Source organism: Haliaeetus albicilla, chromosome 9 (assembly GCF_947461875.1).
Source record: "Haliaeetus albicilla chromosome 9, bHalAlb1.1, whole genome shotgun sequence".
In the NCBI taxonomy this organism is placed as follows: domain Eukaryota; kingdom Metazoa; phylum Chordata; class Aves; order Accipitriformes; family Accipitridae; genus Haliaeetus; species Haliaeetus albicilla.
The window spans coordinates 5,897,912-5,924,138 of NC_091491.1; the positions used below are offsets into that span (position 1 = coordinate 5,897,912).

Consider the following 26,227-nt stretch of genomic DNA (forward strand, 5'->3'; position numbering starts at 1 on the left):
CCAAGGGCAGCACCCTGGGAGAGGGCTTTGGGGTGCCCCAAGCCTGCCACCCCCCAGCTGGGGGGTGCCAGCAGGACCCCCCCACCCGCACCCCCAGAGAGCGGCGGTGCCCACAGCAGCCTCCTGCTCCACAGCCCCGAGTCCGGGGCGTGGGAGTGGGCTGTGCTGCTGTAGGACCAGGGACAAAGGGGCCCAGGTCCCCTCCCTGTCCCTCCAAACCCGCTTTAGACCCCCCAGGACCACCAGCACCCCTGGGGCCGGCCGTGGTGGCACCTAGAGCACGGAAAAGGGGGGGGGGGGGGTGTCCTGCCCCGCACCCAGGGGTGACTGCCCCTGTCCTGGAGCGGGGACAGGGACAGCGACAGCGGTGGCACTGCCACCCCCACGCCACGCCACGCCACGGGGCCATGCTGCCATCTAGCGACACCGAGCAGAGCCCGGAGTGGGGGGGTGGGGGTGGTGTCAGCCCCCCTCTGTGCCTGCCAGCGCCCAGTGTCCTGCACCGGGGCGGGGGGAGCCCACGGGGCAGGACCCCCACGCAGGAACCAGCACCCAGCCGTGTCTTGGTGCCCACAGAGCCGGCCTCGCCCTGCTGCCATCCTGATAGTAGGGGGCAACCCCCCCCCGCCATGTCTTCGTGGGGGCTGTGTGGGGGTGCTCGCTGACGCACACCCAGCCAGTTTGGTGATTATTTTTCCACGGCACCGTGGTCTTCCCGGACGGCCACGCCATGCCCGGGGACACGCACACGGTGCCCTTGACACCACGCCAGCTGTGCAGTACTGGGACAGATGTGCAGGACCCAGCGTAGAGGTGCAACGCCTGCCACGGACGTGCCGCGCCCACCTTCCTCTGCTGCCCAGTGCGGACGTGCAGCGCCCTGCACCTGTGCGATACCCGACACCCACGCGTGTTAACGCCTCGCCCGCTCGCGTGCGGCACCTCCCGCGCACAACAAGCGGCGCTCAGCGGGAATACGCGCGGGAATACGCGCTCAGCAGGAACGCGCGCAGCGCCCCGTGCACGCCTGGCCGCGGGACGCGCCCCGCCGCGCCTCGCACACGCGCGTCGGACGCCCCGCGCACCCACGCACCAACCCGCCCTCGCACAGGCGTCGCTGCGGAGGGGCGTGGCCAGAGCCCGGAGGCGTGGCCTGCGTTTTGGGGGCGTGGTCAGCAAGAGGCGGGAGGCGTGGTCAGCGAGGCAAGGGAGGTGTGGCCATCTCCGCCCCGCCCCGCCCGCGCCGCCGTGCGCCCCGCGCCACCGGAGCTGGCGGGGGGGTGGGGGGGCGATGGGCCCGGGGTGGCGGGCGCCCTCGGCGGCGCTGGTGGGCGGCAGCGTGGCTCTCTTCGGGGTGCTGCGGCGGGCTGCCCTGGCTCTGCCCCGGCCCGCCGCCGTACGGAGCCGCCCCGGCCGCGTTTGGCGCTGGCGGAACCTCCTCGTCTCTTTCGCACACTCCGTGCTGGCCGGGCTATGGGCCCTCTTCAGGTACCGGGCACAGCGGGTCGGGGGAGGCAGGGGCACGGTGCACACCCTGAGAACCGGAATCGGGGCTCCGGGACCCCGCGGGAGGACGAACCCGGGCGCTGCCCCCCCGAGGGAGGAGGCACGAGGCGGGATGCTCGGGGTCCCCGTGTCTCCCGTCCCAGCGCCCTGGCTGACCCCCGTCCTCCTCTCCTCTCTTCTAGCCTCTGGCATTCCCCGGAGCTGCTCTCCGACATCCAGGACGGCTACAGCGTCTCAGGGCACCTGCTGGTCTGCTTCTCCTCGGGTAAGGAGCCAGGCAGGGCGATGGCCGTGGCCATCCCACTCCCTCTTCGGCCTCGCCCGGCACGCTGGCCCGGGATGAGCCCCCGGCTCAAGGGCCGGGCGACTCTCCGTGCCGCCTGCCTTAATCACGAGCGTGGAGCCCGCAGGCTGCCAGGGCCCGGCCGTCTCCCCACGCTCAACTGGAGCGAAGGCGTTTCCGACGCCTGGAGCACAGTCACGCCACCCTCTTCCTCCTTGCTGCTCCCCCTTACCCTAGCACGTGACGGTGCACGAGCCAGACCCCCTCAATGCTCTCCTTCATCCCACAGGCTACTTCATCCATGACAGCCTTGACATCATCTTCAACCATCAGTCCCGCTCGTCTTGGGAGTACCTGGTGCACCACGCCATGGTGAGTACGGCCCCGGGGAGGCAAGGGGCCAGCATGGGGGGGCTACCACGCACCCCAGGGCTCAGCCCATGCAGGTTTCGTGTGCTACGGCGGGGCAAGCCGGAGCCCTTCCCTCCACCTCGCCCTGGCCGCCAGGTAGGCTGCGTATCAACAAGGCAAGGGTGCCCGGCAGGGCAGGACGCCTGCCAGCGTCGGCTCCGAGCGCCGGGAGCCAGACAGGCTGCCGCGCCAGGCAAGGGAAGAGCTGGAGGCTGGTCCCAGCTCCCCAGCGCAGGGAGGTGTAACTGGTCCCGGGGGAACTGGCTCTCCAGACTGGTTTTCTCTTGGCTCAGGTGCCTGGGGGGCTGCTGGGATCTCTGGCTGGTGGGGGAGCAGCCCTGTGTATGCCCAAACCTTGGTGGGGAGGACTTGCCTCCCCCAAGGTGAGGAAGGCTGACCCTGCCGTGTTCCCCCCCTCCCACTCCCAGGCCATCTCTGCCTTCGTCTCGCTCATCATCACGGGCCGCTTCCTGGTGGCGGCAATGCTGCTGCTGCTGGTGGAGGTGAGCAACATCTTCCTCACCGTCCGCATGCTGCTGAAGATGAGCAACGTGCCTTCCCCGGCGCTCTACGAGGCCAACAAGTACATCAACCTGGTGATGTACTTCGCCTTCCGCCTGGCGCCCCAGGCTTACCTCACCTGGTACTTCCTCCGCTACGTGGAGGTGCAGGGCCAGGGTGCCTTCCTCACCGCCAACCTCCTGCTGCTCGACGCCATGATCCTCATGTACTTCTCCCGCCTCCTCCGCTCTGATTTTTTCCCCTCCCTGCACAAGGGCTCTGTGAGGAGAGACGTGGATGGTGAGAAGTTTCTGATAGACTGAGACATGTGTGCCGAGGAGGACCCGGGCTCCAGCTCCTGGAGGTCTTGGCCTCTCCAAACCTGCTCTGATGTGCCTTAGGGCTCGCTCCCTGGCCCCGGGCCCTGCCTTCACCTGCTCTGCTGCCTAAAAGCGCTTCCCTGCTGGACCAGCCCGACAGCCTCACCCAGCCATAGGGACGCTGCCGAAGCCAGGGGCACGGCTGATGGAGAAGCAGCCCAAGCCGGCTTCTGTGCAGGCAGCTGGAGGGCCAGGGGTGGCTGCGTTTAGGAGCTGATGGCCTGAGAGGGTTGCGAGGGAAGGGACGAGTCCCTCCCGTGGTGATGTTGGGTGTTATGTGCATTAAAATCGGTCTGTTTACTGCTGCCGCAGCACGTCTGGGCTGGATTTTTCTGTGGGGCAGAGCGGGGTCAGGGAGAGGATGGCAGGGACAGGGCCATGGGAAAGGATGTGGTCCTGTTCCCAGCAGAGGGCTGGTGGTCCTCAGGAAGGGAGAGGGCATATTTCTGCCGCTCGCTTTGTTCTAGGGACCCTCCAGGGATGCACTCAAGCCTGCTGGGTCCTACCAGCCCAGCTGCACCGTGCTGAGCCTGAAATTGCAAGGCCCCATCCCTCCCACGGATGGGTCCCTCCCCTCCTTCTTATTCATCTGCTCTTCCAGAGACCCAGGGCTGTGCAGGGAGCAGGGGAAGGAAGCCAGGAGAGGTACCAAGCCCTTGCTGCAGTCCCTGACCTGCCTGTCTCCAGCCCAGGCTGAGGAGCCTGGCTGGGCTGCATGACTCACCCTGCAGCCACGTGAAGTGGAGCTGGCATGGAAAAGCCCTCTGAGGCCATGGGCTCTTCCTGGAAGACTGCTGTATAGTTGCATCCCCCCTGGAGCGGTCCTCACCAGCACAGCGCAGCTCCAGCCCCCTGCAAGCGCGGGTCCTTTCCTGCAGCAGCAGGACCAGGCTGCTTCCAGCAGCCCCCCCCCAGAGCGGTGGGAGGAGAAAGGGGGTTCAGCTGTCCAGGGGAGCAGGGCCAGAACCGGCCCAGCCGGTCCCGTGGAGTACCAAAGCACTGGGAAGGCAAATCCTGCTGACGTGACAGCACCGGACTGGCAGAAGCAGTGGGGCTTAGAGGGACTCCTGCCCAGCCCCTGCTCCAGGGCAGGATCCGTCCTACCAACCCCACCACCACCCCAGCTCAGGCAGAGACAGGTGCTGCAGTTGAAATAAGCTGGTGATTAAGTGGAAGCAGTGGGGGATCACCTTCCCTCCAGAGAGCCGGGAAACACCCCACAGGGCCGGGATCTTTCCGGAGCTCCCCGGCATGCACTGATGCAGCAGCAGGGGGTACATGCTGGGAATAGCCTGGCAGCCAGAGTGGAGGAGATGTGATACTTGGGATGCTGTGTGGGCAGGGACCTACACCAGCTTCAAACCCGCCACCTCACCCCCTCCTTGCTCAAAGCAGAGCTCAGCAGCCCCACGCCAAGCTGCGAGGAGCCCCGGCAGGGCACAGCCTTACCCTCAGCAGCACATCCCAACAGCTTTGCATCTTCCGAATTGCAGCTTAAGCCCTGTGGCCTCTGTGCACTGACTCCATCTGCAAATACCCCACGCAATCAAGCCCAAATCTTAGTTTCCCCTCACCCTGATCACTTCACCTTCCCCCTTGTCTCTCTGCACGGAGCAGACACAGTTCTGCCCCAGCAGGTCACAGGCTCAGGCAGACCAGCCCATGCTCTCACCACTCTTACAGCAGCATCAAAGGGCCAGGCATGACAAAGCTTCCCAAAACAGGGAGCCCAGCACCCCGTTCCCCTCCTGGCTTCCAGCTGGAGCATCTCCCAGCAGCGCAGCACTGGCCAGGCTGGGGCAGCTGTGGGTCAGGCCAGCTGCCAGCCCAGAGCGAGAGGCAAGTGCGGGGAAGCGAAGTGCCAGACAGCAGCAGCCACCAGGCTAAGTTGAGGCAGGGTCAGGGCAGACTGCAAGTCATGCTGATGTGAAATCCCTCCCCAGTCTCCATGCTGCAGCACATACCCGCTCCTCACCCCAGCAGCGATACCGGCTTTGCTACAAGAGGGGCACTTCTTTCCCCCCTGATCTTTCTTGGGGTGACTACAGCTAAGAAGGCAGCACAAAGCTCAGGCAGACCCCCGGAGCCCCTGCTGCTGCTTGTCCCCTCCCCAAGCTGCACCCAGGCCACGGGCAGGAGGTTGGGTTGGTGCCCTCAACCCCCCAGGCCAGCAGATCAGAGCCGACCCCAGGAGGGAGCAGGGCTGTCCCAGGTCCTCACCCCACTGTATTCCCAGCAGCGGGACTGTGTCACCAGCAAGGAAGGCTGCCTGTTGTTCAGCCTTATCTGATGCCACACAGCCTGCCAGCAGCCCTTGCTCTCCAAGTTTCAAGCCCCTGACGTGGGCTTGGGGAGGGCGAGGGGTAAGAGCCTGGGTTCTGCCTTGTGCCCAGGGTGCCAGCAGAGCCCTGCACAACACCCAAAGATCAGGAGGGACCAGCATCCAGGAAAGCAGAAGTTTCTCCAGGCAATTTCTCATCCCTTACAGCAGGGAGGGAGTATCTCTTGCCTCCCCTACCAGCTGAACATCTCACAGGGCCCAGCAAGAAGGGGGGGTGCTTCCAGGCAGCCCCCAATTCTAACCCCAGCTTTGAGAAGCCGATTGACAGCTGCCAAGGTCTGCCTGCACAAAGGCAAGCATGCAGGCTTTGCGATACCCAGAGCCACGCTCCTCGGATGGGGCAAGGGTGTGATGGCAGCTGGCCTCTCCCACACCACCACCACAGCCCCCCAGCCTCCCCAGTAGACAGATTCAGCTGCTCTGCAGGCTGCCCCAGTCCCTCCACATTGCTCTTCTATCCCAGGCAGCTTGTGGTGTACCTAGCAGATCCAGCTGCGCTTCCCCAGCACCTGGAGCTGCGAGCACGAGGTGAAGTCTCAAGCCAAGGGCTATGCAACCCAGCACAGATCTTTACCCCACAGTCCCTAAAGTAGCAATTGGGACAGCTCGCCCTTTTCGCCCACCACCATCCTTCACATATGTGCAAACCACCACCCCGGGACTCTGCCAAGCCCTGCAAGAGGCTCGAAGGAACTCTGTGTCCCACTGCCCAAGAGCTTAATTACCCAATCAATATTTGGTCACAGCTTTTACCATCTCAGTCAAGTGTAACTACATACTTAAGATCAAACAGCCCTAAAGGCTTATCTGTACTTCATCTCCATTCCCTCCTCACCCAGGGCTCCACACTCTTGCAACTCTCAAAGCACTCTGAAAAGCTGGTTTCATCCACAAATTTGAGGAAGCAAAATACTGCTGAGGCAGCAACAGCAGCTACTTTGGAAACAGCCCTGACGAGGGCCATGAACCCTGTGAGGTTACAGGCAACAGGAACAGCGTTGGGGAAACCAGGCTGCGATTCACACGCTGCAGCGTGGGGAGTAGGGATCATACCAGAAAAAAAAAAAAACAACCACAAAGCCTCTGCTATTGGATTAGCTCGAGGGCTTCGTCAAGTGAAGCTTGCAGCATAAGCAAATAGCTGATACGCTCAGAAAATGGTGCAACACTCCACTTGTGCCAGATCTGAACCATTAAGACGTTTTTGTTGCGGTTACTACCTCCCTCCTGGGTACTCATCAGCCTGCAGTATGCTCCACAAGAAAGCTATGTAGGACACAGATCACAAACACATGCTAAGTACGTGGTGCAAGAAAATGCAAGAGGCTACCAGAGGTCTCGGGTAAATACAGAGATATTTGAGATTTGGGGGAGTGTCACTTCATGTTTACCAACAACAGAGAGGTCAGCGATCCAGAAGACCCCATCAGCAGGACAGCAAGGCTCCTCCATGCAATCCTCTCACAGAGCAGTCAGTTCTGCCCACCTAGTGCCAGGAAAGGAGGGAGGAACCCACCCCCTTTACTGAAATGAAGCCCCAAAAGTTTGCTGGGCGCTCTCTTTCACACAGGCTATGCTGTCACAAAACACAAGAGCCCCTCAGTGGTGTCACAGGGTTTATTATCCTGTCTGTACAGTCCTCAGTAGATGCAGTTTAGATGATTCCAATCTGGAAAGAAGCAAAGCATGTTAAAACAGATGTTATGGTGGCAGAAAGGCAGAGCCTCCACCACAGACATTGTTGCCATGGCTGCGTCTCGCCAGGATTCCTGTCCTCCGAGGACAGGCTTCTTCCTCCCAGACCTGCCCAAGAGCCTCACACAACCGCTTTATATGTTTATTCCACAGTGACCCTTGTGCTAAGCCACGGTCCCCTACTCCAGTTTGTACCACCACTGCCTCCTGCCTACCTCAACCACCTCGAGGACTAAACTGTCTGCCACTTCCAGTGACACAGCTACCTGCACGGTAGAAACCCCTCCTTCACCCAGGCCAGCAGCACAGCAGTGCCCCTGCCATCACTTTGCCTGTTCGAATCACCTGCCAACAGTGCTGGCCAAGAACGCTGTTAAGACAAATGCTGTGTCAACCTGGAAGCTGCAGGGCAGTTTCCACATTCTCCATGCTAATACTCTGGAGCTCTTGTACTCCTGTGGAGCCCCTGCCTGGAGGAGTTGAAGAACAGCAGCAATTCTCTCTCCGTAACTTTTCCCACCTAACCTCAGGATCTTCCAGGCAGAACTGTGTTTTGCTAGACAAGGTGGTCTTGCTTCTGAACACTCAGATCCTGTCTAACTACAAGGACACTCCAGAGAAGTGTCACCGTACTTGAAGTACAAGTACCTCACCTGTATGTCAGGAAGAACAATCAGGTGGAGGAGATACAAGACAGCTAACAGGAGCTGCAAAGTTTCAAAGATTTCTCACCTTGTTGGCTACATCCAGCGCATCGTAATCTGGAGCCAGTCGGACATAAGCCTTCTTCTCCCCATCAGGCCTAGAGTGGAACAGGAGGCATCAGAATAGAGGCACAGAACTACTCCCACCTGTTCCACATTCCCACTACACCGATGTGCATCAGTGGTTCCTTTGGAAACATCACTTTACTCAGTGGTAAAGAATGTTCACATCATTTGCACAAGACTCCCTGGGTGTTAGAAGAGCTCCCTGGTGAAGCCAACCCCCTGATCTGCTAACATTGCCCGCTTTCACCAAGATGCACTTAGTCACAAGTCGCATTTCTCAAAACTTTAACACTGAAAACACTACGGAGCTTAATCCCACACCTCCTGAGAGCACCCACAACTGCTGAAACTCACATGTGTTCCCATTTTCTGCTAAAAGCCACTCCAGGCTCTTGAAGCATCTCACACTCACCAGTGACCTATTCTCCCCCTCTTCTCACCTAATCAGTGTGTTGACCTTGGCCACATCGATATCGTACAGCTTCTTGACAGCCTGTTTGATCTGGTGCTTGTTTGCCTTGACATCAACGATGAAAACCAGAGTATTGTTATCCTCTATCTTCTTCATCGCAGACTCTGTGGTCAAAGGGAACTTGATAATGGCATAATGGTCCAGCCTGCAGGAGAGAGACCCTGTGGTTAACAGAAGGCTGGCAGACACTGTCTCTGCACTTCAGGGGCTTTCTTTGGGGTGCATCAGCTACCAGAAAAGTTCTAATCACAAACTCTCAGGCTTTGGTCGCTTGAAATCATCACCTGCACCCCAAACACCACCACCCCCAGCCCTCTGACACCAAGGTGTGGCTCAGCTCCCAGGGCGGCACACTGCCAAGGTCTCACCCTGGGACCTGCAGCAGGGCAGGGCCCAACACCCCACACGTACTTGTTTCTCCGTGGGGCACTCTTCCGGGGGTACTTGGGCTGCCGCCGCAGTCGCAGTGTCTTGGGCCTGCGGAATGTGGGCGACGTGCGGATCTTCTTCTTCTTGTGACTGTGGACCCCCTTCAGAACAGCCTTCTTGGCCTTCAGTGCCTTAGCCTTTGCCTCTGTCTTCGGAGGCACAGCTATGACAACAGCTCAGTCAGCACAGCCAGGATCTGGAGGACCAGTATATGCTCCCCTGCCTGTCCTAATGGACCACGGCTTCCCCTGTCACACAACTCAATGAACAGGACCTCTCCAAGCGGTCCACGCTCCCTCATCCAACCAAGACCAACCCCAAAAAGCCCAAGAGGGCTGAAGTTTCCCCCTCCCCGCCCCCCCCCCCAACAAACCAGTCTCCCACCTCACCAACGGACAGGGCCACTCATTCCATCCCCAGCTCCCTCAACCCCCTGCAGACCCCAGGAGTCCCAGCACCGACATCGCGGCCCACCCTTTCTCAGATAACGGGGTTGCACCCGCCGGTGCAGGCCTCTCCCGCCCCCCCTCCACGTGCCCGCGGCCCAGCACCAGGCTGAAGCCCTCCACCACCCCACCACCTCCCTCAGACCGACTCCCCCCCTCCACGTACACCCGCACCCCGGAGAATGCCTCATCACGACCCCCCCTAAGCCCCCTAAGACCCCGCCGACGCCCCCAGCCCTCACCCTCCTTCTTCGCTTTGGGCGCCATCTTGGCCAGGCGGAAGCCGAAAGGGGCTTCCCGCCCCGCACCGCACGGGCTTATAGCCCCAAATCTCGCGAGATTTCGCCCCCCGCTCTCCCTTCGCCCACCCAACTCTCGCGATACTTCAGGAGCCCGCCGGGAATAGTAGTACTACCCGCTGCCTGCCTCATTCGCGCATGCGCAGGCGTGTCCCCGCCCCGCGGGGCCTCATGGGAGTTGTAGTTCTACTACGGAGTCGACTACAGCCCCCCCCCCCGCCGCCGCCCCGACGGCGGAGAACGGGGACGAGCCCCGGTGTGGGGAGGGATTACCGGGGTCCCGTTGCCTGGGCAGCACCGCGGTGGCCCAGCCCCGGAGGAACCGGCGTCCTGGCCCCTCCCCCGCCCCTTTCGGGGCGGGGGAGGGGCCAGGACGCCGGTTCCTCCGGGGCTGGGCGTGCAGCGCCGAGCACCGCTACCGGAGCCGGGCGTTTCGCGGTAACGGGGACCCCCCCTACACACACACACCCCATTTTCCCGCGGAAGGGACCAGGACAGGGTGGGGAGGGCTTGGTCGTGGACCGGGAATGCGTCGAGGGGACAAGCTTGGGGGACACGGAGTGGGGAGGGACACGGGGACCGGTGGGACGCAGAGACGGTCGCGGAGCTGGGGTCGGGTGGGACGTGGGGACAGTCGCAGTCGGGGACCGGTGGGATACGGGGATGGGCGTGCAGTGGGATGCCACGCTTGGGATGTGGGGGACAGTTGGGGACACGGGGACAGTGGTACCCCGGTGTGCAGGGACATGGGGGCAGCTGTATCCCAGCGTGTGGGGACAAGCCACGCTTGGGGACATGGGGACAGCCGTACCCTGCGATGGCCCACTCAGGATGTGGGGATGGCTGGGACATGGGGACAGCTGGGAACACGGGGACAGCTGCACCCCAGGGTGTGGGGACAGCCCCACTCGGGGATCTTGAGGTGGCTGGGACACGGGGACAGCCAGGCTTGGGGATGTGGGGACAGGCAGGACGTGGGGACAGCCACGTCCCGGGGACATGGAGACAATTGGGATAAGGGGACAGCCACGCTTGGGGACACAGGGACAGCCGTATTCTGGGATGCTGTGCATGAGGACGTGGGGACAGCTGGGACACAGCGACATCGCCGCTCCCTGCTCCTTCTGTCCCCAGGCCTCGCGGTGGCCCTCAGCTTGTCCCCGCTCCCCCCCCCCCCGGCCACCCGGCCCACCCAGGCGGCCCCGTGGGACCATGAACGTTCTGGCTCCGGTCCGCAGGGACAGGGTCATCGCCGACCTGCCCTCGGTGAGCAGCAGCGGGGGGACACGCACTGGCCCCGGGGGTGGCCTCGCCGAGCCCCGTGGTCACACCCGTGTCCCCCTTTGTCCCCCCCAAACAGTGTTTTCGGAAGGAGGCCGCCCTGCACGCCCGCTCCGCCTTCCACCCCACGGTGGCCAGCGCCTGCCAGGAACAGCGGACGGGCACCGTGGGGTGAGTCCGGGGCGATTTGGGGTCCCCAATCCAGGGTTGGGGGGGGTGACAAGGGGCCCATGGTCCCGCCAGCCCCGGGTGGGGGTCCCCGGCACAGGCGCCTCGTGGCTGCCGGCGCTGCCCGTGTGCCGAGCCCTGCGTCACGGCGCAGGAATGCGGCGCGGGGGGGGACGACATGGGGGTCCGGGTTGGGCTGTGGCTGACGGCAGGGTGGGAAAGCCGGGTTTGCAGGGTGCTGCCAGACACAGGGGGCTACGGGGTGATTCTCCCCCACCCCGTGAACCCGCCTGCCTGGGGGGCTGGCTGGGGGGAGGCAGGCAAGGAGCCCCCCATGCCGCTGAGCGGCCATGCGTCCCCCTGCCCTGTAGGTTCAAGATCTCCAAGATCATCGTGGTGGGGGACCTCTCGGTGGGAAAGACCTGCCTGATCAACCGGTAATGGGACGTCCCCCACCCCAAAGAGGGTCTGCGGGGGGGGCAGGGAGACACCACACACCCCCCCCCAAAGGGCAGCAGCACCTTGGGCTGAGCTCGACTCCAGCCGGACTCTGGTGCTGGGCACCCCCCGGGGTGGGGGGCACTGACCCCTCCCCCATGGGTGGGATTTTGGGGGACCAGGGGCTGCTGACAGCCCCCCCCCGCTCCCTCCAGCTTTTGCAAAGACACCTTCGACAAGAACTACAAGGCAACCATCGGAGTGGATTTCGAGATGGAGCGCTTTGAGGTGCTGGGGGTGCCCTTCAGCCTGCAGCTGTGAGTAGGTGCCAGCCCCCTCCCTGCGCACCCCTGTGGCCCCCCCTCACCTCCCGTACCCCCCCTCCCCAGGTGGGACACGGCCGGCCAGGAGCGCTTCAAGTGCATCGCCTCCACCTACTACCGGGGAGCGCAAGGTGAGGTCCCCACCGCGTCCCACCACACCAGCTGTCCCCGTCCCCATCTCACCCTTCCTTCCCCCCTCACCAGCCATCGTGATCGTCTTCGATGTCAACGACGTGGCGTCCCTGGAGCACACGCGGTAGGTGACACGTGGTCAAGGGGCCGAGGGGGGACTGGGGATGAGTGTGGGGGGTGGTGGGGCTGGATGGAGAGGTGAGAGCCGGGCAGGAGGGCACCGGGCTGCTGGCCACGCTGCGGCGTGCGAGCAAGAGGGTAGTGCTTGGCCACCGGCCGGTGACAGTGGCCCCCCGCAGGCAGTGGCTGGCTGACGCCCTGAAGGAGAACGACCCATCCAACGTGATCCTCTTCTTGGTGGGCTCCAAGAAGGACCTGAGCGTGAGTGTCCCCCCCTTCCCACAGGCTCCCTGTGCCCCAGCTCGGTGGGGCCGTCCCCATCACCCACCCTCCCCCCCCCCGGCTCGGTTGGCAGACACCAGCGCAGTACAGCCTGATGGAGAAGGATGCTCTCAAGGTGGCCCAGGAGATGCAGGCGGAATACTGGGCTGTCTCCTCACTCACCGGTGGGTCCCCGGCTGGGTGGGAGGGGATGTGAACCCCAGTGTCCAGCCAGGTGTGGGGACACTCAAGGGGTCTCATCCCACGGGGCAGGGGAGAACGTGCGGGATTTCTTCTTCCGTGTGGCGGCACTGACCTTCGAGAGCAGCGTGCTGGCCGAGCTGGAGCGCAGCAGTGCCCGCAAGATCGGCGACACCGTGCGTGAGTACCCCCGGCCGGCCCTGTGTGGGTGCCCCCCCTTATCCCCCACCCACCCACTCACCCCCCTTCCCTCCCTCTGCCCCTCCAGGGATCAGCAGCAATGAGAGTGACCTGTACCTGTCGGCACCCCGCAAGAAACCCAAGTGCTGCCAGTGAGGGGGCAGCCCCCAGCCCACCCCCACGCTCACACCTCTGGACCAAAGAAGGGTGGCCCCGGCCGGCCCCGAGGAGCCGTCCCTGCTGCCCCCCGGCTCCCCCCGGCCCCCCGCCTGCCCGGGCACCCACGGCCGGGGCGGGCAGGAGTGCCCATGCGGCTCCTTTAGCTATGCAAACCCAGGTACTGCTCACAGTGGGAGATGCCCCCGGGCTCCCATTTGTCTTAATAAAATCTTTTTTATGCTTTTTAAGGAAGGTGTGGAGCTGGGGGGTGGGGAGAAGTTGAGGTCTGCTCCAGGGCACGGCCCCCAGGCTCCTGGGCAGGTGAGAAGATGGAGCCAGGGGAGGATGGCTACCACCGAGGAGGGGTTACCATCTTGGGTACGGTGAAAGCCAAACCGGGCGGTGGATGCCCTGGACATCCCTGCCCTGAAGAGCCAGCAGCCCTGCACCCCACGGGGGGATACAGGGGTCACATGAGGTGCCAGCCCCACCGTCAGTCCCAGCCGAGCTGGTGGCGGTCGAAGCGGGGCTGCAGGTGGGGGGGGACGCAGTGGGCACACTTGTAGTGCTCCTGGATCCACCGCCCGCCCTCGCTGTCCTCGATGCAGATGGTGGCGACGCCTGCAGGGACACGGAGGGGGCTCGGCGTTGGCCACTGTGGGGTACGGGGATGGTGGTCCCTCTGCACCCATGGGTGCGCCCCTGGGGTGCCCTGCCCCCCCCTCCTACCTGCCACGATCCCCCCCAGCCGCTCCACCAGCTGGATGGCCGCTCGCATGGTGCCCCCAGTTTCAACCCACTGGTCCACAAGGAGGATGCGCAGACCTGGGAGGGGACAAAGGCTGTGGCTGAGTGCCCGGTACCCGTGCCAGCAGCCGGACCCCACGATGGGAGCACCCCACTGGCTCACCCGGCGAGATGGCGTCGGTGCGGACCTCCATCACCTTCTCTCGGCCCGAGTAGTCGGTGTAGGGCTGCGTCAGCGTCTGCACGCAGAGGTGCCCGGCTTTGCGGATGGCCAGGAAACCTTTCCGTAGTATGGCGGCGGCGGCAGCGCCTGGGGGTGGGCATGGCATTGTCAGGCCCACAGGGATGAGGGATGGGGACCCAGCGCTCACCTGCTTCTCCGCTCACCCAGGATGAAGCCCATGGCATCAATGCCGGCCACCATGTCAATGGGGTCTCCCTGGAAGGGCTGCAGCAGGTCGGCCACGCAGTCCTGCAAGCCCTGGGGAGAGAGAGCGGAGGTGCTGGGTGCCCGCAGCCCACCGTGGGCACCCGCAGCCCATATGCTGGTGCCCGTGGGCATGGCCGGGTGCCTCGGCAGCCCCGTGGAGGTGCAGCCCACCCTGGCACCCCTACGGGTGCCATCCCCCCCAGGCACTGGGTACTTGCGGGTGACAGTAGAGCCGGGAGGGGTCCAGCCACGCGTAGTTGGGACCCTTGACATTGGGGGCCATCAGCGCCAGGTACCAGCCCTTCTCCCGGGTGGCGGGGACGTGGCACAAGTCCATGCGTGGGGACCGCCGGCGCTGCAAGCACTGAGCATGAAATGGGGGTGAACCCCCCCCCCCCCAGTCCCCACAGGGCTCCCCATGGCTCGGTGCCACCCACCCTCCCCATCCGCACCCACACGCGGGCACCCCAGGGGCCCAACGCGCCCGAATCGGCTCCGTACCTGGGTGCCGGCGGTGAGGCTGAGGCGAGCGGGACCGTCACGGGGAGCGTCACAGACAGCGACAGCTGAGCGGGGGCAGCCCCTGTGGCGCTGGGCCCCCGCCAGCACCCTCGGCCAGCTCGGCCCTGGGCTGGTGCCAGGGCGGGAGCCTTGCCCGTGGGCAAGTGATGTGCCCCCCCCCGGGCTCTGCTGTCCCAACCGGGCGGTTGCATGGTGGGCAACACTGAGGCTGGGGCATTCGCACCCCGCGTGGGTGTCCCCAGCACGGGTGACCCGGTGCCCGAGGCACCCCTTGGGTGCAAGGGTCAGCAAACCACGGTGATGCTCAGGGTGCAGCCCCACCACAGGGGCTCGGGCAGCGCGGGGCCATTCCGAGGTGGCCCACGTCCCCGTTGGGGTGTCCGGGCACCGTCTTGTCTCGCCAAGCGTTGGCTCCCACGGCCGCCCAGCGTGCCAGATCCGGGTCCGGATCGCCAAGGGGCTCCTTGGCCAAGGCGAGGGGGGGGGGGGTGAGCCCTGGCAGCCGTGCTGGGAGCTGCCGGGCCCCTGCCGGCACGAAGCACCGGGGGCTGCCCCTGTGAAAGACACGGTGGGGCGGGACCGTGGGGCGGCGGGGAGCATCGTTCTCGCGTCGGGGGCCGCTCCGGGGCCGGGGGCCGTGCGGGGGGCCGGCACGTCACGGGGCGGGAGCCTCGGGGCCGCCTCGTTACCGGCCCCCGGCACATCACCCCACCGGCTGCCACAGCAACGGGGCCCGGCCCCACCGGGAGGGGTAACCCCTCCGGGCAGCCGCTCACGGCAGCCCGGCTCGCCGGGCCCCTCCGTGCCGTGGTAGCCCCGCGGTGACCGGCGGTGCCATGGGAGTCCCGGGGCTGCTCTGCCGCCTCCTCCTCCTCCTCCTCCTCCTGGCAGCCGGCCCCGGAGCGGCCCCGCCGGGACGGTCCCGCGCCCGCCGAGGGCTCACCTACCCCGGGACGCTGTGGTGTGGCGCGGGCAGCAACGCTGATGCTTACGAGCAGCTGGGTAAGGGCGGCGGGGCCGCTGCTACCTTTCCCTTCCCTTCCCTTCCCTTCCCTTCCCTTCCCTTCCCTTCCCTTCCCTTCCCTTCCCTTCCCTTTCCTTCCCTTCCCTTCCCATTCCCTCCCTTCCCTTCCCATTCCATCTCTTCCCTTCCCTTCTCTTCCCATTCCATCCCTTCCCTTCCCTTTCCCTTCCCTTCCCATTCCATCTCTTCCCTTCCCATTCCCTTCCCTTCCCATTCCATCTCTTCCCTTCCCTTCCCTTCCCTTCCCTTCCCTTCCCTTCCCTTCCCTTCCCATCCCATCCCATCCCATCCCCATGCTAGTTCAGTCCCTGTCTGTCCCAGTTCAGTCCACCCCAGTGCCAGTCCAGTCCCAGTTCGCCTCTGTCCACTCCCCATCACAGAGCTGACCCATCCTGGTCCCCACACTGGTCCCGTCATTGTTCCCATCATGGTGCTGGTCCAGTTCTGATCCACCGTCTGTCCCCAGCCTGATCCCTGGTCCATCCTGCTCCCATTCTGGTCTCCATCCCACTGCTGGTCCAACCTGGTCCACTCCCAGTCCCTGTGCTGATCCCAGCCTAGTCCCTCTCTTGGTCCTGGTCCAGTCCTGGTCCCCATCCTGATCCCAGCCTAGTCCCAGTCTCATCCCCACCGTGGTGCTGGTGCAGGCCCAGTCCCCATCCCAGGGCAAGCCTTGTCCCCATCCAAGTGCCGGTCCAGTCCCAGCCCCTACCCATCCCAGCCTGATCCCAGTCCTGTCTCAGTCCGATCCAACTCTGATCCCAATCTTAGCCCAGTGCAGCCCCGATCCCAGCCCCATCTAGCCCCAGCCCACGCGTGCAGGCCCCCCCAGCCCTGCCTGCACCCCGCGCCTTCCCTCCAGGGGAACACCGGGACACGGACCGGTGCTGCCGGGACCATGACCACTGCCAGCACGTCATCCACCCCTTCACCGCCCGCTATGGGTACCGCAACCTGCGCTGGCACACCATCAGCCACTGCGACTGTGACCGCAGGTGAGCGTCCCAGCACCCGACCGTGCCCCGCAGCATCCCTACATCCTGGGAGGGGGGTCCCAGCCCCTCTGGCAGCCCCCCCCGGCTCCTCCTCACCCCAGCTCTGCCCCACGGCAGGTTGAAGGAGTGCCTGCGGCAGGTGAACGACACAGCCTCGCGGGTGGTGGGCCAGGCCTTCTTCAACGTCATCCAGGTGCCCTGCTTCGAGTTCGCCTACAAGGAGGAGTGCGTGGAGCCCTACCTCTACGTCTGGTGAGTGCTCCCCACCACGGGGACCGGCACCCCTCCCCGGCCCCGCCGGGGCTCGCCTCACCCCGCTCTCTGCAGGTGCAAGGCGTACAACACGGTGGCCATCGCGGTGCCCAAGGAGCCGGTGCTGTATGAGTTCGGCGGGGAGCTGATCGACCGGGCAGCGAGGCCTCGGGGGGTCCCTCTGAGCCCCCCGTGGAGCAGCGCGGGTGGAGGAGCTGTCCCTGTGGAGCATCACACGCCCGCCCGCCCGCTGTCCCGCCCCAAAGCAGCCAAGAAAGAGAGGAAGGGGAAGAAGAAAGATAAAAAGAAGGGAAAAGGTCTGAAAAAGAAAGGCCTTTCCAAAAACAGGGAGCCGAGCCATCCTGCAGCCGCTGCCCCCGCTCATCCCACTGTGGGGCAGGACCCCTGGGCCCCGCTGCCAGACTTGGGGGAAGCGGCCAATGCCATCCTGAGCGATGCCCCGGCCTGGGAGGGCTTGGGCAGGGACCCAGCGCTGGCCACCCCATCCTCGGTCCCCACCACCAGCGGGAAGAAGAGGAGGAAGGAGAGAAACAGAAAGAAGAGGCTGAAAAGCAAAGCTGAGGCAGAGCCTGCATGAGAGCTGGGGCCCTGACTCCCCCCTTGCAGGTCTTGGCTGTGTAATAAAGTTGGTCACTCGAGCAGATGGTGCAGCCTCGGCCCCATCTTCATGGGGGAGAAAGGATCACACCGTGGGATCCAGGGGCGATCCCGGGGCTGGTCCTGCTTGCGGGGCTGTGGGAGGGGAAGCACCCGGAGCCGGGTGGGTAGCGAGTGGGTTTGAGCTGTTCCTCACCGCTCCCACCAGCTCATGTCATCTTCCTGGGCATTGGGGACTGCGAGTTGCTGCTCTGGCTGGGGACATAGGTCCTGTCCCCATGCTGGCACAGGGCAGAGCCCTGATTTTATCTCCCCTGCTGCAGAGGGGTTGAGCTCCAGCTCCCCAGGGTTGTATTTCTCTGGAGGACCAGTTAATGAATCACACCACCCCAGCTCTCTCCTCTGCTTAACCCGCTGCCTTTTCCCAGTGCTCCCACGCCACCACTGACTCCTTCTCCAGCCCCCAGCAATGGCAGTGATGGTTGCGCTAGGAGGAACTGGGGCCTCATCCCTCCCCAGAGGCTCCTCAAATGCCATACAAGAGCTCTTTGGAGTGGGACAATAGAAGCTTTTCCAGCCCTGGGACAAAAGCAGATGCTGCCCTGGGGAGAGGCAGGGGCAGGGCAAGCTGCCTGTGTCCCTGCCTGGCAGATGGTGATCACAGCCCGACTTGTTCCCTTTGCCCATAACTGGGCTCCTATAGTGAAGACTTTGAGGGCAGAGCCCAGAGATAAGGCATTGCCACCAACTCCAGGAATGGGCTTCCGAGTGAGAAATGCAGCTGGACACAGTGGCCCCTCTCCTACCCGGTGAGGCCGGTAGAAAGACCTTCCTGCACCAGCACCAAATTCCAGAATTGGAAAAAGCTGGAGCAACGGGAGCTGAGTGCTGTCTCCTGTTTTGCCACGACACAGACTTGGGAGATCAGGCAGCACCGAGGCCCGGAGAGCAGAGATGCCCCATGCAACCCCTACTGTTCCCGGAGGATCATGTGGTGCAATCCCAACTCCCCAAAATAAGAAATAAGCGGACCACAAGAGCCCAGGGGGAAATACCAAGGTTGTAGCGAGGCATCGCACACTCTCAAGCACTGCTAATGGGCGCAAAGTCCTTGCGGCGACCACAGCGTCATAGCAGGAAGCACAGACATGTGGCATGCAGGCAGTTTCCCAAAAGTAGAATTTTTATTGACGGTAAGGGAAAACTAAAAACAAAGACGGCCAAAAAGGAGAGCTGACAACACACAACTAGCCCCTCCCTGTACAGGTCCGACACATCCCTGGTAAGGAGCTGCTCCCAGTCAAATTCCTGTCATACAGATTTTGATAAAATAAAAAAATAGTGTAAGGTTAGTACACCTGCAACCTACAGCAGCCATGGGCCCCGGCGCATGGTCCTCCAGCCTGGCCTGCGCAGTTGCAGGGGAGGAACACGACTGTCAGCCCCCCAATACTGCTGAGGAGATGGCAAGGAAGCCAGGACCTGCATTTCTCTGTGGAAACAGCTTTGCTTTGTCTCCCGGGTTGCTGCCATTCTTCAGGAGCATTTACATGCAAAGAAGACCTTTGTTTCTTAAGATCTGCTGTTCTTGCTCATTTCCTAGCGAGAGGAGGCTAACCAGGAGCACTTGGAAGGAACAAAGACTCTGCTTCCATAGAAAATCCCTGCTAACAAAGCAGGAGAGAGGAAAGTGTGTGCAGCAGGAACTTTCCAGTTCAGAAATGGCTCTCAGTGCTGGCAGTCGCTTTGCAACACTGCAGTGGGCTGTTTCTGACATGACCGAAGCTATCTGCGCTACCTGCCCTCCTCCCTGGCCCCCCAGTACTTCTCCCAGCCAGAGAGACGTGGGCCTCCGAGCGGTGCCCCGGATGTCAGTGTGATGTCTCTATACAACGCATTCAGAACAAAACATTATTATCAGCTCAACAGAAATCAGCTTCTCTGTGAAAGTTTCAGCACACAGAGGGCAACTCCAAGCAACAAAGGAAGAAGGAGCATCGACTTTCACCACTGAACTCTGCTTCTAAGCAAATCCACTGCTAAGAGGAGAGGGCAGGCAGGCAGCACAGGGTGCAGGCAGAAAACCTCTCAACTAGCGTTCAGTAGAAACTATTTATTCACCCCTCTTGGTTACAACTGGGCAGGGTTAAGCGGATACGGAGGAGGATGCCATGCACTCCCAGCTGCTTTGCGTTCTCCACCATAGGAGCGGCTGTTCTTGCAGCATTTTAGCCCACGTCTGTCCTGCGCTCAGGAAAGCTGCCGTTGGCTGGCGTTTTGCTTCGCAGTCTGATTAAAAAAAATAATAATCAAAACTAAATAAATATTGTTCCAAAATAAGCCAGAGGAGAGAGCAAGCCTTTGGTACGACAGCTGCGTTCCTCTCCAGCAAGACCCCAAGCCCCGGAGCTGCTGTGCTAGACCCCTACGAACACAGCTGGGGGTTGGCACAGACTCCGCAGAGCCTGTTACGCATGAAGACATGGAGCAAACAACAACAGAAGCTTTTTGAGAACTCCGGTTTGCTTGTCACAACCCCCATGACTTTGTGCTCCCAGGACAAGAAGAGGTGACAGTCAGGGTTTGGGAGAATCCAAATGAAACAGGCTCACTCCAGGCCAATGGTCTGCACTTTCAGCTACGTTTGCTTCCTAGTCTTTGCGGTGAAAGCAGACTGCTGTACATGTACAAGGACAGACTCGTTTGACCTCATAATTACTTTGCCGAGCTTCCAAAGTGGTGAACCAGGGCCTGGAACACGGAGGCCGCTGCAGCTTCCCTTCCTATGATATATTTATATATATAGTATATGTGTTTAGACCAGCCCTGCCAAGTCTATTCATTTGCTCAGGTGCATGTCACCAAGAGTCATTTCCCACCATCTCACGACGTATAAAACAGGAGTTAATGTGGCTAAGGGAAGGGAAGTTGTTTTCAACTGTTCACTCTCCCTTCCCCTTCCTAGAGAAGGGTACGGAGGTTACGGGTCAGGTCCAGCACAGCCTATCGATCCATCTCATCCAGCAGCGGCGTGGCGTCCCCAGCGATGGACATGGGCGTGCTTTCGATCATGGGGCTGGGAGATGGGCGAGGAGTCAACCTCTGCTTCTGTTTCCTCCTTTCGGCCTCCTTCTCCTGGAGCCACTGCTCGGCCATCTTTCCCCAGTCGATCGCAGCGTGACTGTTGGTCCTGAAACAACACAGGCGGAAAGTGAGACATGCTAGCGGGAGAGCTTCCCTGCCCTCCCTCCACAAGGGTCCCATGCAGGAAGGTGCAAGGTAACCCCACCATGCTGGTTCCACAAAAATCAACAAAAGCAATCAAGACGGGACACAGATGGATCCATGTACCCAGCACCAGAGACACTCACTTTGGCTGCTGCCTCTGCCTGGAGCTGGACGATGGCTGCGACTGTGTCTGGGACTGGGTGGACTGGGGTGTGGTGTTGGCCTGGAGCTGGTATTGGGGCGTTGTAATTGGCTGGCTGGGGGTAGTGTAGGAGTAACTGGGGGTCATCAGAGGGGTGGCCACCGGTTGCTGTGCTGGAGTCGTGAAGACCTGCAGAGAGCAGATACCGTTAGGGGACAGAGGACAAACCCTGCTAGGCTGTGGGGAAGAGTTCTGGTGTGCTCTGCATTGCCCTACTCGCCCAGGAGGCTGGTGCATGTCTTTGCTGCACAGTCCCAGCCCTGCTGGAGCCCCTCATGTGGGCAAGGAGGTGTTTGCAGTGACCATTGCCCAGGGAATGGGGGGCTGCAGGGCAGAAGGAGCAACACCCTGCTGAGCACAGGACATTTGTTTCCCTGAGAGGCCCTGATCGCCCACCCAACGTGGGTCAGCAGGGCCACCACAGCCTGCCTTCCTTGTTCACCCCACACAGGGTACCAGGGGAGATGCTTAAGCCAAGCAAAGGTAAGGGCTGCAAAAGACAGGCACAAGAGACACTTCGGGCAAGCTAGCAGAAATGACGTCCTGCAGCAGGCATGAAGAACAGATGAATTCCTCCCCTGTGGGCTGCAGAGAAGGCACAGCAGCTCCCGAGATGGCTTCTTCCCCCATCCAAAGCTGGCTGGCTCACTATTTGTCCAGTGCAGCGCTTAGACTCTTTGCCTCCAAGTGTTCACCTCCCTTTTCCTTCAGATTGTCTTGATGATTAATACATTGGGTTATCCACAGTCCCTGCCTATCCCCAGCTCAGCATTTACTGTGCCAAACTCTGTGAAAGCCTCCCAAGGTGGTCTAAAAGAGGATCACTCCTCCCTGCAAGCCTTGTCTTGCAGCACCTCTTCATTAGGTCTTTCTAACAGCTGGGTGTGGTTTTTGTATCCAGGCACCTCAGTCCCTCTGCAGCTGGATTTAGCCTCCGTGTCAGCTGGTGAACTGGCAGTGCGGACTGGGAAGAGATAGGCACCAGCACACGAGGAAAGGCTTCAGTGTGAGCCAAAACTGTCCAATTCCATCTTATTCCCTGCAAAGCCTCTGGGTGTTCGGTCAGGCTGAGGTGTTCGCCTGCTGGTGCAGCTCAGAGATTAGCACGCTGAGCTGAAAAGCCCTGCAAACTCAGCGCATAGTTTCACAGCTAATCTCTTCCACTGGCAGCTCACGTTGCCAATTCAGGGGCACAATCAGAAGGCTGTGTGCCCTCACCGCTGGATCCCGCCTCTCCACCCTGCCACATTCCTTGGGGGCCAGACCAATTTGCTACTTGCTTCAACTCTCCCCAGAGCAGGGCTGTATTACATGCCCCATTTCCTCAGCCACAGGAGGCAAGAAGAAACACAGTCCAAGAATCCAGCCAGGCTCCCCTGTGCAGCACCATGGGTACACAACTAGGACTGGATGGTCCCAGGCAATGAGTAACTCCTTAGGGTTACTTAAAGCCCCCATGGGATGGTTTCTAGCAGCAAGGAAAAGCCACGCAGCACCTCCTGTCAGAAACTTAAGTGACACCTACATGGTAAGCGCTGCCGCCGCCTCCGCTGCCTCCATAGCCGTACTGACTGGATGCCCACTGAGCAGGGGTGGCATTTGGGTTCTGTCCCTGTCCTGTCACAGCAGCGATGGCACTGAACATCTGGGAAGTCATGTTCTGCGGTAGAGCGTTCACTGCACGGGTCAGGTCTGCAAGGAAGACCCATCACGTTAGACAAAGTGGAGCCTGGAGAAGGAGCTTTCATCCCAATTCCAACCAGCAAAGGCCTGCACTGACCTGCCAGGTTAATGTTAGCTGGAGTAGCATTAATGGAGGCTGGAGTCCTGGTCCGACTGCTACTGCTGGGGGTAATACCTGTATAACACACAAACCAAGAGAGATAGATTAGTTCTCCTAGAAGAGCAGTTATTGACCTGAAACTCAGGATTTGAAAAAATGCAGGCAACACTTGTACTGGCAAGATGCTATGTTACCACGGAATGGTGTGTGCAGGCTTGTATGGTGGGGTAGGCTAAGGGAGAGGAAAGGGACAAGCCCAGCCTTTGCTGCATGGCCTGCTTGGCTGAAAGATTAACTCTCAGGAGAGCTCTCAGTAGGTCCATGGAAGCCAAACACTTGAGTGTTGCTTTGAAACTTCCTACATATAGAAAATCCTAGGACACATTTCAGGGACAAAGAACATGACATTGTCCTTTAATAACTGTCCCTATTGTGTGACACCCAGGAAACAAACAGCTGAGGCACTCAGGTTTTGCGGTGCTCACCTGGAACAGGGTCCTGATAATGATCCTTAAACCATCGGAAGAGTCCATTCACAGTAGGGAAGACCTGGCCCCGGTAGCGGAATCCTTCTGGCGTCACTGTCACATACTCTATCCTGTGAGAAGCAGTGAATGCAGGAAAGCACAAGAGATCACAGGCTGCTTCAGAGCCATACCTGCCGCTGTACAGCACCCTCACAGTAACAGGGCACAGTCAGAACAGGCATGGCCTACAAACTCTGGCAATGGCCGTACTGATAATGAACAGATAGACCTACCCAAGACACTTTCATTTTATTTTCAAACAATTGCTCCAAAATACCATGCCTTTCCATGCAAAATCTATCAATCATTGCCTATACTCCTGTGACATCCCCAGCACAGGGCAGTACTGCTTGTAGCAGCCAGCTAGTTAGAAACACAGGAGTCTCCTGAGTGAGATTTACTGCTAGACATGGGTCCTCTACTGTCACGAGGCCAAACCCTGGGTAAAGGGAGGGATGACTTATGGGGATACTGACAGAGCTAGAATCAAAACTAGCAGCAATAAGCTGAGGTGTGGTACTGGCAGTACTCAGCTGCAGATGCTGGGCTTCCCTCTCACTTACCTTGGTTTGCCTCGAGGCTGATATCCCAAGAGGAATTTGCCAGGTAGATCTTTACAGGCACTGATAAAGTAGGGAATAAATGTTGGCTTCTCTTTCTTGGTCTTTATCAGCAGCTCTTCCAGCTTCTAATTAGAGAGAGAAAGAAGAGAAATGCTCAAGGAGAGCCTACATTTTCAGCAACACGCAGAGCCTATGGCTATCTCCCTCCATGTTGTGGTTAGCCCTTTTCCCCCCCCAAGCCCTGATGTTAGCAATCCAACAAGGACCACCAACTGCACCATTTCTGCACAGGGTTGGTGCACAAATGTCACCAGATCACAAAAAGCCAGTTACTCTCCTTTCAGTGATATTTGCTGAAAGGGCAACCCTTTGCTGCTCTGGCACACCGCTCTAGCACACAATACTCCCATTTGTCTCCTAACTCCACTGCTCCCAGACAAAATCCCCGCGAGACCTACAGCTGGAAAGTGACTGCCAAGCCTCAAGATACAAGAAGATCAGAGAGCTCACTCCAGCAGCAGCTCATGCCAGACAGAAAGAGTTTAAGACCTGTCCTGCGGCAAAGAAATTTATATAATGCTCCTACATCTCCTACAGAAGCTACCACATCTCAGGACAGGCTTACCTTCTTGTCTCCACCGTTGCAGTCCTGATAGTATTTGTGATTCAACAGGTCTCTGGCAAAAGAAGCCATTGGCTGGACATAGCGTGCAACAATTTCATCCAGGTCTTCAAATTCCTTTGAACAAAACACATTTAAAGAGGTATTTAGGGTGCATGATGAGGAACTCTTATTCTAGTATACAGCTCTCAGCCATACAGTCTGCACAGCAAGGCTGGATGCTTTGAGGGGAAAAAAATAAAAATGGAGCGCTGAGTATTGTCCAAGAATCTGGAGAACTGCAACGGAAGTAACTCTCCAACAGTCTGAAAGCAGCTGCAAGGACAGAAAGGATGTGCCAGCCTGTCCCTGCCAAACAGGTGCTTCTGCTTCCCCACCAACTCCTTCCCAGGCATGCTCTGCAGGGCTCTTACCTCTGTGTTAATCCAAAGCGTGGAGCCCAGGCTAAAGGCATTCTCCTTGCCCTCTTCTCGGACATCCACATGCTGGTAAATCCCATCGTTCACCTTCCAGGTGACAGTCAGGTGGTTCTCCCCTTTGCTACTTGGCCGAATAATCACATCCCCTTGGTCCATAGTCTCCATCATCTTCTCTGCTTGCTTGAAGCTAATGTTGTGGAATGATGGGTGAGCAATCACTCTCTTGATGTACGCTAGGGGACAAAATGGAGTGTTTAGGCTTCCAAGAGGAACTGCTTTATTGGAATTATATGTCTAATTGGGCTTATTCTCCTGAAGCGCCCTGGGAAGGCTGGCATTACAAGGGAGAGAAAAATTAGAGACTCACTTGTCCGCTGCTGCTTTCTTTTCAGGTCTTCTTCCTGTTTGTGATCTGCTGCCTCAGAGTCAAAGTCGTAGTAGGTGTCTTTAGGCAGTTTCCACTCATTGTTCTTATCCATCAGGTCTGAGGTCCTGCAGGTCAGGTCTGCGCTGAACTTCTCAATGTCAATCTTCATAATCCTGCAGTGAACAGTCATTCCCACCTACAAGAAAGGGGCAGGAAAAGCTGATCAGTGGGTTTGGCTGATACGCCAACCTCCCTGCGCTACAGAGCAATCTGTGTGGGGTCACGCTGACAATAAGGAGGTACAAATTACCTCACCTACTTCAGACTGATACAACCTTTAAAAGGGATCATTCCATACGAAACAAAAAACAACTGATCCCCAAGTTGACTAGAATCAAAAGGGATTAAAGGAAAACAGGCAGTTGTCCAGCATGTCTACTACCTATGCCCCATAACACACAGAAAACTGCATGTCTGGAGGCTGAGGACAATTAAGTTTGCTATTTTACTTATCTTTAACAACGGGAGCAGCAAAACTGGACTTCAAGATGTGCGAGAAAGCAGTTAAGTCTGTTCAGAAACAGAGTGGAAGGCACCCAAAGGACTGCCCTAATAAAATGGGAAACAGAAAATTCCACCACAAAAACCGCAATGTCTTAGTCCAGTTAACCGTGCTGAAGTTAATGACTCTTTAAAGAAATGCTAAGAAACCTCTGAGCTTACAGGATTATCAATCACCTGCATGGGCTGTCTGGGCAACCCCAAAGGACAGAAAAGATGTTAAACCTCTATTTTATCATGTGATAAAAATATGCGATTCTGTTTCTTTCGGAACACCAATCCCTCTCCTGAGCAAGACCAGTAACTGATGACCTCCACAAATGAACTAAGACAGAAGAAAAAGCTATGAGAGAGGGAAAGTGACCTTTGCATATCTAACAGCAGTTCCATGAACTCTTTAGAAAGTCAGAAACAAAGGGCAGCTCTGCATTAGAATGCCTTCTGGTCTCCTAAACCCAGACTTTAGCCAGACTATAATAAATCCTCCTGTAGTGCAACATGTTAACTGATTAACATGGTTCCCACCAGCTGCCAAGAGAGATTTGCACTGTGGGAGAACAACACTAACCAG

The 26,227-nt window shown here is 59.9% G+C and overlaps 6 protein-coding genes and 2 non-coding genes across 8 annotated transcripts in view; 3 read left to right on the plus strand and 5 right to left on the minus strand.

Annotated features, from left to right (window-relative positions):
* The first annotated feature begins 1,227 nt into the window (after positions 1-1,227).
* TLCD1 (TLC domain containing 1) lies at positions 1,228-3,392 on the plus strand. The gene is made up of 4 exons (XM_069791217.1): positions 1,228-1,488; positions 1,689-1,771; positions 2,079-2,161; positions 2,629-3,392. Exons 1-4 carry the CDS (start codon positions 1,292-1,294, stop codon positions 3,022-3,024), a joined length of 759 nt encoding a protein of 252 aa, XP_069647318.1. The 5' UTR covers positions 1,228-1,291; the 3' UTR covers positions 3,025-3,392.
* Positions 3,393-7,025: 3,633 nt separating this feature from the next.
* RPL23A (ribosomal protein L23a) lies at positions 7,026-9,568 on the minus strand. The gene is made up of 5 exons (XM_069791218.1): positions 9,477-9,568; positions 8,771-8,951; positions 8,328-8,504; positions 7,850-7,919; positions 7,026-7,091 (listed from the first exon to the last, which is right to left on the minus strand). The coding sequence occupies exons 1-5, from the start codon at positions 9,499-9,501 to the stop codon at positions 7,077-7,079; spliced, it is 468 nt and encodes a 155-aa protein (XP_069647319.1). The 5' UTR covers positions 9,502-9,568; the 3' UTR covers positions 7,026-7,076.
* Positions 7,995-8,061, minus strand: LOC138687011 (small nucleolar RNA SNORD42). The gene has a single exon (XR_011326351.1). It is a non-coding gene; the product is annotated as a small nucleolar RNA SNORD42 (small nucleolar RNA).
* Positions 8,578-8,650, minus strand: LOC138687014 (small nucleolar RNA Z17). Its single transcript, XR_011326354.1, has one exon. It is a non-coding gene; the product is annotated as a small nucleolar RNA Z17 (small nucleolar RNA).
* Positions 9,569-9,864: 296 nt separating the features above from the next.
* On the plus strand, positions 9,865-13,044 carry RAB34 (RAB34, member RAS oncogene family). Its single transcript, XM_069791220.1, has 11 exons — positions 9,865-9,971; positions 10,668-10,799; positions 10,894-10,985; positions 11,354-11,419; positions 11,636-11,737; positions 11,810-11,874; positions 11,948-11,999; positions 12,175-12,256; positions 12,351-12,441; positions 12,530-12,637; positions 12,726-13,044. The coding sequence occupies exons 2-11, from the start codon at positions 10,746-10,748 to the stop codon at positions 12,791-12,793; spliced, it is 780 nt and encodes a 259-aa protein (XP_069647321.1). The 5' UTR covers positions 9,865-9,971; positions 10,668-10,745; the 3' UTR covers positions 12,794-13,044.
* Positions 13,011-15,095, minus strand: LOC138686935 (uncharacterized). The gene is made up of 6 exons (XM_069793026.1): positions 14,475-15,095; positions 14,188-14,328; positions 13,931-14,024; positions 13,707-13,853; positions 13,526-13,621; positions 13,011-13,417 (listed from the first exon to the last, which is right to left on the minus strand). The coding sequence occupies exons 1-6, from the start codon at positions 15,093-15,095 to the stop codon at positions 13,290-13,292; spliced, it is 1,227 nt and encodes a 408-aa protein (XP_069649127.1). The 3' UTR covers positions 13,011-13,289.
* Positions 15,096-15,099: 4 nt separating this feature from the next.
* PROCA1 (protein interacting with cyclin A1) lies at positions 15,100-17,430 on the plus strand. The gene is made up of 4 exons (XM_069790742.1): positions 15,100-15,497; positions 16,382-16,514; positions 16,632-16,766; positions 16,842-17,430. The coding sequence occupies exons 1-4, from the start codon at positions 15,332-15,334 to the stop codon at positions 17,362-17,364; spliced, it is 957 nt and encodes a 318-aa protein (XP_069646843.1). The 5' UTR covers positions 15,100-15,331; the 3' UTR covers positions 17,365-17,430.
* A 1,119-nt stretch (positions 17,431-18,549) lies between these two features.
* SUPT6H (SPT6 homolog, histone chaperone and transcription elongation factor) overlaps positions 18,550-26,227 on the minus strand; it is a 30,621-nt gene continuing 22,943 nt past the window's right edge. The window contains exons 29-37 of the mRNA XM_069791222.1: positions 25,096-25,291; positions 24,723-24,961; positions 24,313-24,426; positions 23,688-23,812; positions 23,083-23,195; positions 22,595-22,672; positions 22,340-22,506; positions 20,756-20,943; positions 18,550-20,574 (exon numbers count right to left, since the gene is read on the minus strand). Of these exons, the coding sequence (XP_069647323.1) occupies positions 20,388-20,574; positions 20,756-20,943; positions 22,340-22,506; positions 22,595-22,672; positions 23,083-23,195; positions 23,688-23,812; positions 24,313-24,426; positions 24,723-24,961; positions 25,096-25,291 (1,407 nt within the window). The 3' untranslated portion in view covers positions 18,550-20,387. The remainder of the gene's footprint in view (positions 20,575-20,755; positions 20,944-22,339; positions 22,507-22,594; positions 22,673-23,082; positions 23,196-23,687; positions 23,813-24,312; positions 24,427-24,722; positions 24,962-25,095; positions 25,292-26,227) is intronic.